The 9006-nt window shown below is 47.9% G+C and overlaps 1 protein-coding gene across 1 annotated transcript; it reads right to left on the bottom strand.

Annotated features, from left to right (window-relative positions):
• Positions 1-742: 742 nt before the first annotated feature.
• Positions 743-5546, bottom strand: LOC124692319 (chaperone protein ClpD1, chloroplastic-like). Its single transcript, XM_047225657.1, has 12 exons — positions 4692-5546; positions 4151-4320; positions 3831-4060; positions 3626-3734; positions 3414-3541; positions 3214-3315; positions 2847-3128; positions 2661-2764; positions 2281-2575; positions 1943-2176; positions 1366-1596; positions 743-1283 (listed from the first exon to the last, which is right to left on the bottom strand). Exons 1-12 carry the CDS (start codon positions 5288-5290, stop codon positions 972-974), a joined length of 2796 nt encoding a protein of 931 aa, XP_047081613.1. The 5' UTR covers positions 5291-5546; the 3' UTR covers positions 743-971.
• Positions 5547-9006: the final 3460 nt, after the last annotated feature.

Here is a 9006-nt window from a genome sequence, read left to right as displayed (position 1 = left end):
ATAGAGGAAGACAACCCCAGCGAACACGGAGGTTCCACTGCAGAGCTGACAGCAGCAGCAGCAGAGCCGGTACGCCGCCCCAGTGAACATGGTTGCACCACCGTAGCCGTAGAGGCCCCAACGAAGTCGAAGAGGGAGAGGAGCAACAAGTCGAAAGAAGCAAGACAGGCGCGCAGGAAGGAGAAGGATGTGGCGAGCTCAGGCAAGGGCAGGGGCCCTTACATCTGCAAGCACTGCCAGGCGGTGTTCCCCACGCACCAGGCGCTAGGCGGCCACATGGCGGCACACAACAAGGACAGGAGGGTCCAGGCCCAGAACGAGCAGACTGCATTGGATTTGGAGGCACACCACCAGAACAGGCAAGGCGGCGACGAGGAGGAGGTGGGCCGGCGGGGCGGCATGTCGGCGTCCACCAGGGCACTGCTCATGGAGCGCTACACCAGGATGTTCAACCAGGGATGGCAGACCAGGCAGGAGAATGGAGGGTACAGGAGGCAGCACCCTGAGTGCGAGGATGGCAGCACCCTGCCACAGGTGGCGCCGCCGGTCGCTGATCGAGATCGGTGCAGGCTGTTTGGCATTAACCTCAATGTCCAGGCTCCACATCAGGAATAGAAGAAGAAAGAAACGCAGATCCTTTCTGTGTTTTAGGAAATATAATAATAATCGCGAATAAATACTGGAATGCTGCGCAGGCAAGCAAATTATATATATTACCATGTATCTTGAGAGAAGGTTGTACTACCTCAGCTCAACTGTTTCAAAACAATATATATATTTGCTAACGGAAGGACAATATACAGTTGGGTAATTTCTGAACAAGGTTGCTGGGACGAATTCTCTGAAGTGTTACATACATAACGAAATATTCGGTGTCTACCTATCAAAGAATTACTAATCTCATTGTATGAAAGAATAAAAAATTAGATCTCTATTCTACAACTACTACTACTACACAGAGCTTCAGATAATCAGAATGTCCTAGTTGGGTCAGACACTTGGACGATCTGCTGGTTCAGACGGCTCAAGCAAGGTTTCCCCTCCTTGTTGGTATCCACCAGTATCGTGTCGCCAGGCTTGTACTCGCCGAAAAGAATTGCTTCACTGATGACATCCTCCATCAGTTGGGTGACGGCTCTCCTCAGTGGCCGTGCACCGTAGCTCTTGTCATAGCCTTCTTGGCAAATCAAGCTCTTCATTGCATCTGAAACCTCTAGGCCTATCCCAAGGGCCAAGAGTTTACCCTTCAATTCTTGTAGGATGATATCGAGAATTGCTAGCATCTGCAAGTGTGCCACGGAGAGCATTAGTGTCTCATAGTAAATCGTATACCAATTCAGCACAAAGTGTCAATGAGAAACATACCTGAGTCTCCTCCAGAGGACGGAACACAACCATCTCATCGATTCTATTGAGCAATTCAGGACGGAAAAATGCCTTCAGCTCTTCCATCACGAGGGTTTTCATTGCGATGTATGTGCTTGACTCAGTATCGTCTGTTGAGAAACCTATGCTGCGTCGTCCGTCGGAAATTGATGTAGAACCAACATTTGATGTCATGACAATCAATGTATTCTTGAACGAAACTCTGCGACCCTGTAGTCCACAGAAAGCTAATGTAAGTAAAAAAATATTTTCAGCATACATAGAGGTCTAGGAACTACCGAAGACCAAAAAGATTTTCAGCATGCATCTGGATTTGTGTGCTGGCGACGTCTAATTTCATTGGGAGGTCTAGGAGTTATTTAAGCAAGTTGCATCCTAAAATTGCGCAAGAGCAACGGCTGGCCAATTTTTAGCATACAATTTCTAGTGATAAGACTAGATGAAACTTGGCCGATAATTCTACTACTCAACATCTGAAAAGCGATTCTTTGCACTAATGTGTGGACATGTAACCGAAGCGGTTGCACATATATTATTAAGATCTACCAGTTAATACCTGCGAGTCTGCCAGATGCCCATCTTCAAAAATTTGGAGAAGAATGTTGAAAATATCAGGGTGAGCTTTCTCTATCTCATCAAGCAGTACTACAGTAAATGGTTTTCTCCTGACTGCTTCTGTCAAAGTACCAGTTTCACCATATCCGATGTACCCTGGAGGAGAGCCTATCAGCTTGCTCACTGTGTGCCTCTCCATATATTCACTCATGTCTAATCTAAGCATAGCAGATTCCTATTTAAAACAATAAAGACATCTTGTCAAGCCACAATATGCGGAAATATCGAAACATCTGTGAAATAACCACGGGATGATAAGGACATGATTTTGTGACCTACCGATCCAAAGTAGCTTGCCGCTAGTGCTTTGGTAAGCTCAGTTTTACCAACCCCTGTGGGGCCACAAAAGAGCAGGGTAGCGATAGGTCTGTCAGGGTCACTGAGTCCAACACGCGACCTCTTCACCGCTCGCGATATTGCCACAACAGCATCATCTTGACCAATAACACGCTTTTTGAGCTCATCATCTAGTCCTACTAAGGTCTTTCTGTCATCAGCAGTGAGCTGCTGGACTGGTATACCCGACCATAATGAGGCGACTCTTGCAATTTCCTCTGTTCCAACTACAACTGGCCTGCATTTCAAAATATGTTCCATGCTCAGCAGATCATGTACTGAATAGAGATTACTCTCTGACATGTTGACATGAGAAAACTTACTCCTCAACTGAGGTAGATGTTGATCCATCCTTATCCTGATGTGGTGCTTCAGTGTTAGCACTGTCATTCTCATTTGGAGAATATTTCGTCTTGTTAGATAAAACCTGAGTAATGAAGGACATTAAAGTGTTAATATCATCAGATGGATTTTTCTTCCTGCAATACAACCAGTGCAAAGATATCTACCACTTCATGCATGGCCTGAACAGCTTTTATCTCTTGCCAGTATTCATCAGGTTCCTTCAAGAGAACGGAAGACTGTCCTTCCTTCTTCTTTTGGAATGACTCAATTCGAGCTCTACTGCCAGCTTCGTCAATAAGATCAATAGCCTTGTCAGGAAGCTGTCTGTCAGGGATGTATCTCGCTGACAAATAAACAGCTGCATTGATGGCTTCTAGAGTGAATTTGCATTTGTGATAAATTTCATAATTCTCACGAAGCCCAAGTAATATTTTCACAGCATCTTCCTGCATCAGGTTTTAAGGATGGTTAATAAACAAAAGTACCCATACTACACATTCCTACACTTTCATATGGAAATATCTTCAATACCTGGCTAGGCTCATCTACAAATACCGGCTGGAACCTGCGGGCCAAAGCCTTATCCTTCTCAAAATGCATCCGGTGTTCATCTAAAGTCGTAGCCGCAATGCACTGCAAATAAATATAACCTGTAAGATACAATAGATGGCAAAAATATATGAATCCTTCTATTGGACACGACTAAGTAAGAAGCAGGGTGAGACTATTACCTGCAGTTCACCTCTTGCAAGTGGGGGCTTTAGCAAATTGCTAATATCGAGGCCAGAACCCTTACCCTTCCCAACAGTTCCAGATCCAATTAGATTGTGAACCTCGTCGATGAAAAGAATAACATCACCTGCACAAAAAAATGAAACAATCATGAGTATTTTATGATCAGGTACCAAATAAAATCTTTTAACATTTCAGATTGTAAACTGACCTGCTTCACGGACTTCACGAATTAAACCAGTGACTCTGGACTCCAATTCGCCTCTCTCCTTTGCACCAGCAATAAGTAGGCCAACATCCAGTGACATTATACGCTTTGCCTGCATAACAGTTCAAATTATGAATACTTAGCAACAGCGCAAGCTGAATTTCAGAAATGCAGGAATTTATATCCATCATCCGCTACTCAAGCTTACCACGAGGTAAATGGGTACATCGCCATTTGCAATCCGAAGAGCAAGCCCTTCGGCGATTGCAGTTTTACCAACACCTGCCTCTCCCAAAAGGATGGGATTGTTCTTTGTGCGCCGGCATATTATCTGGACCACTCTCTCAATCTCCTCCTCACGGCCAATAATAGGATCGATAAACCCTCCGCTGGCTTGCGTGGTCAGATCTAGGCAGAACTGATCTAGGGCACCTTTCTCTGAAATGGAGAATTTTGCATTGAGATTCCATGGTTTATAAAAGAACATGATCGTAATAAGCTTCACTACAACAACAGGTGGTTCCTGACCTTTCTTGCCACCCAAGGATTTGTTGAAGGCGGATCTTCCGGCTCCAGCGGGAGCTTTCTCGGGTACTTTGTAAGCAGATGCCCCTGCAGGATCCCTGCCATCTTTTGCAAGCTCCCCTTGGAGCCGGATGAGGGCGACGGATGCCAGCTGGCTCGGATCGGCTCCCAAGCTAGAATAAACAGATAGCCCGTTGATTCTCTGATATTATGTGTCATCGGTGATGGAAAAAATTGTGAAGTGAACAGGGTATTTGTTCTGAACATCCCAACATGATGTTACTGATCAGTACAATCGTTACTACGGTGGGACCTTGTTTTTTTAAGCAAGGCTAACTTGTGTGGGTAGTATTATTGACTTATTTGTACACTTGTGGATCATAAAACTGGAGTGACGTCTTGTGCTTATAACTAGATGATCTCAGAATATGATTTGGTCTATATTTGATCAGCAGGTAGCGCCACAATTGATGATGAAACTGAATGAACAATTGGGCTGAGAAATAATAAAGAAGTACAGGACAGAGTGGAAAAGGGTAGGTACCTTCTGAGGAGGTTGTTTGTGGTGGGGTCGTCGAGCGTGAATAGCGCGATGGCGAGGTGCTCCGGTGAGATGAAGCTGCATCCCATGTTCCTGGAGAGCTCGACGGCGACCTCGAAGACCCTCTTGCATCCCTTGGAGAAGGGCACGTCCGTGTCGAGCCCCGATGCTGGAGTGGGCGGCGCCCCGGACTCCTGCGCGACGATGCCGCGGCACTCCTCGCGCGCGCGCTCGATGCTGATCCCGGAGGCGAGAAAGCCCGCGGGCGCGCGGTCCTCGGCGACGAGGCCGAGCAGCATGTGGCGCGGCGCCACGGCGCCCTCGCCGAGCCCCTTGGCCTCCCGCTGCGAGAGCACCACCGCCTTGACGGCCCGCTCCGTGAAGCGCTCGAAGACCGCCCGGATGACCCCGCCCCCGCGGCGTGCTCGGCCTGCGCGGGCGTTGGCGGCGGCGGCCGGGCGCGGCGGGTGCGCGAGCACCACGGCCCTCCCGCCGCCGGCCCCCGCCGCGCCCCAGTACCGCGCGGCCGGCGCGGCGGGGCGGCGTCCGGCGCGGTCCCCTGTGAGGAGCGGCGAGGAGGTGGAGCAGCAGCAGACCTCCATCGTGGATCGGCTTGTTGCCCGGCTGGTTGGGCGTGATGATCTGACGGAGGGTATGGCCCCGGCTCCCCGAAGTTTCGGATGGAATGAACTTTGTTGATGATAAATACTAACAAGAAAGAAAGTGAAGGTTATACTAGTAGTATGGTAACGTAATCGAATGAGTAGGTACTGGACAGTTGTAAGTCTACTAGAGCTACTTGGAGTGGAAGGCTTTGCTGGGTCTCCGAGCGAATGGAGGAGGAGCAGTGGTTGGAGAGAGCGTGAGGAGGAAGACGGGGGTTATAAAAGTAGCATGGGACACCCTGGGTAGGGGAAGGAAGCACGCAAGGAAAAAGAGTTTGGAGGAGCGATCGATCAGCGCGAGGGTAGGAAAGGGAGGAAAGGGATCGGCGGTTTTGGTTTCACCCGCGTTGCGTCGAGGCGAGTTCTCCCGCGCCGGCTCCGCACGCCACCGATCCCCGCGCGGTCAAAAGACAAAAGGCGTGGCGGTCCGTCCAACTGCGATCGGCGCTCGGCGCTCGGCGCGCGGCGGCGTCGTGGACCGGCGGGCGCCGCGCGGGCGTGGTTTGGCCGGTGTTTCGGCCGTTTCCGATCGAGCTGCCGTGCCGTGCAGCGCCGCAGCTCAGCTCAGCTCACGTGGAAGCCACGGAATTGTCACACTTGGCTACGTACTGTACGCGCATGGGGCCCGGTGGTCAGCTGCCTGCCACGCGCGGTGATGGTCGGTATGGCGCAGCGTAGTTAACCGTATCCGTCCGCAACGTGGCCGACGGGTATACCGACCTCCCGTCGCGTGTGTGTATGTGCATGTCATGCACACCGGAAGCTTCTTCCGCCCGGACTGCTACACGCGTGTCCAAACTCCACGTTTCCGATGCGTGTCGCCAATAGTCCTCGCCTAGCCGGGGGAGGGAGGTCCGTACGCGCGTGCTCACCAAGCACGCCATTGTCACGGCTGCTACAAGTCGGCGACACCGCTCAATCGACTCTCTCCATGGAACTGTCTTTGATGTACCTGCAAAACACAAAACAATGTCTTCACACATCTAAATTTAAATAAAGTTGAGACAAGTTTGGTGACTGGAGAGGGTATAATTGTTAGGCGGGTTGAACTGCTCAATGTTTAGTCCTTCCACCTCTCAGTTCGGGTTTTTTTTTTATGGAGTAGCCTCTCAGCTTGTAACTGAGTTGTATGCGCCTACAAAATTTAAAATGGCCGGCGCCACGCTCTACCCTTATCCCCACTCACCTCCCTCCTCCATACATTTCCTTCTCTCCTCCATCGTCTCCTCCTTCACCAACTTCGGCCCATCTTCACGACACCCTCACAATCTTTGCGGCTTGCAGGACGGTTGGCGAGTGGGTCCAGTCATAACGGATGGCCCCAGCTCCAGCTGGACCTCATCCGCTTCATTCCCATGTCCAGGCTGCCCTTCACTACACCCTCGTGTTCGGTTTACAACAACCGCTTAGGTGGTAGGATGTGGGAGGAGGAGAGATCGAGCATATGCTACCAGTGGAGGTCGATGATGCTTTCAGGAGAAGAAACCGGTGCTACCTTCCGTTAGCGAATGTGATACTAATGAAGAGTGCATGTAGTTGAGGTCGGCAATGCTTCTGCAGGCAGCGCTGCTACCGACGTTGCTCGGTGATGATACCAACGGTGCTTGATGTTGGCACCATCCAACGCCGACAATGCTATCGTGTAAGGTCATGGTTAATGATTTGCGGATCTTGCTACATGCTAGTTTTTTTAGGCTCATTGCTGTTTTCTAATTGTTGCAATGCTTTTTGTGTTTTTAACCTACCACAAAAAAAATGCTACAAATTAGATGCTGCAATGCGCAAATTATGTATGTGGCGAGGTCTAAGATCAGATTAAACACGTGTCAATTAGAGGAGGCGGAGATGCGGGTGAAATATCCCAGAGACGCCCGATCGACACTCCCCTTCTCCATTTGGACGGATGAACCTGTTAGTTAAGCACGCGTCCTGCGTGGTGCTTACGAGTTGCAACAGTCACTCTCCCAGTATCGCATCCGTAGAAACAAGAACTCGCTGGGGCTTAGCCGCCAGCTGGGGTACGTGCTTGGTTCTTGGTTGAGCGCTCTTCTTGGTTCTTGCTCTAGGGCCAGGTGCACGCGAACCAAACCACGTGCACAAGCGAGCAAAGCAGCAGTGCTCATATTTTTCCCTTCCATATTTTCTGACATCTGTATGACTGTATCTGTAACACGGAGATCGAACATGTCTTCATTTCAGCGCGATGCCCTGATAAATTCCTTCGATCGTTTCCGTACATGCGTACACTTAATGTTGCCAATTTGGGTCGGAGCTGTCGTTAATAACCTAGAGCTTTGACATGTTTAATGCTGTATATGACCAGCGGGCGACGAGGCTCTGGTTTGGTTCATCTAGTTTCGTTATCAACGGATGACCAGATCCAGATGGCGACGTACTGGCCGGACGAGCAGTTGCGCACGCAAAGCAAGTAGTAATGCACGACAAATAAGCTAAGCTATCAATACTAGCACATGGAGTGACGTGCGGAGGTGCGTGGAAGACAATGGTAGGTTTCCTCTACACGGCTTATTGTCACTCTCCATACACACTTCAGCGGAAAACAACTTCCTCTTTTCTCTCTTTGAAGCTTAGACAAGCTCTTTCAGCTTCGTTGCTTCTCTCTTTGGCTAGTTGACTATATATTTTTTCCTTTAAAAAGACAAAAAAGACTACTTTTTCTCCAAGATTATTTCCACCTAAAAAAAAGTCAAATAATATAATTCAAATCCATTGTTTCGATTGTCCCGTCAAATATTCAAATCCATGTTCACACCATATTTTATACGAGGCTATAAAACCCACGTCTCTCTCATACATCCACTAACTTTTTTTTTTCTCGCAAAAGTAGTTCAAAAATATCGCTCCTCCCCAATTGGTAGCAGGATACACCATCAAAGATGGGCCTCCGTGCAACAACCACCTCTCGGTTGGAAAGACAATCACGACTTACTGTGAAGGTTAAGATGGTACACATTCCGGCCCACACCTTGTATGCCTCAGATGACCATGCATCTTAGTCGGGTAGATGGAAAACAACGTGACCATGCATCTTAGTCGGGTAGATGGAACCGACGTGGTGTTTTTGCTCCCATGAGCATATGCTCCTGATTTTTCAAATGATTTTTAAATATATTTTAAAATGTTAAAAAATCCGAAAATTGTCACACGTACATCTTAGTGTTCTATGAACTTGAAAAGTTGATTCACAAAAAAATAACATTTTTATGTGATGTGTAAAAAAGACAGATTTTGAAGCTAAAAAGAGCTCTTCATAAGGAAATTTTATTATCTTTTTTACACAACACATAAAAAATGTTAATTTTCCACGAAACTTGGCGTGCGCATATAGAGTATCGACATGTACGTGTGAAAGTTTTGTTCGGAATTAATTTTGATTATAAAATGTGTTCTCTGATAGCAGGAGCATATACACCCTAGATCAAAACTGGATTTCCGGAAAACAAGTTCCTCTTTTCTCTGTTTAAGGCTTTTTAGACAAGCTCTTTGAGTTTCATTGCTTCTCTCTTTCGCGAGTTGACTATAAATTTTCCAAAGAAGTTCTTTTTTATTTTTAAAGGACAAAAAGACTATGCTTTTCACCGAGATTATCTTCCCTATAAAACATTTATTACAATTCAAATCCGTGGTTTCGA

The sequence above is a fragment of the Lolium rigidum genome, chromosome 2, assembly GCF_022539505.1.
Source record: "Lolium rigidum isolate FL_2022 chromosome 2, APGP_CSIRO_Lrig_0.1, whole genome shotgun sequence".
In the NCBI taxonomy this organism is placed as follows: Eukaryota; Viridiplantae; Streptophyta; class Magnoliopsida; order Poales; family Poaceae; genus Lolium; species Lolium rigidum.
The sequence above is the reverse complement of the archived record's forward strand: the minus strand, read 5'-3'. Positions and strand labels throughout refer to the sequence as shown.

Excerpts from the sequence above, each read along its gene's own strand:
- LOC124692319 (XM_047225657.1), bottom strand. The coding sequence starts at position 5,290 with ATGGAGGTCTGCTGCTGCTCCACCTCCTCGCCGCTCCTCACAGGGGAC. Across the intron at positions 3,735-3,830 it reads ATGTACCCATTTACCTCGTG|GCAAAGCGTATAATGTCACT; the intron begins GTAAGCTTGAGT and ends ACTGTTATGCAG. Across the intron at positions 3,129-3,213 it reads TTGTAGATGAGCCTAGCCAG|GAAGATGCTGTGAAAATATT; the intron begins GTATTGAAGATA and ends AACCTGATGCAG.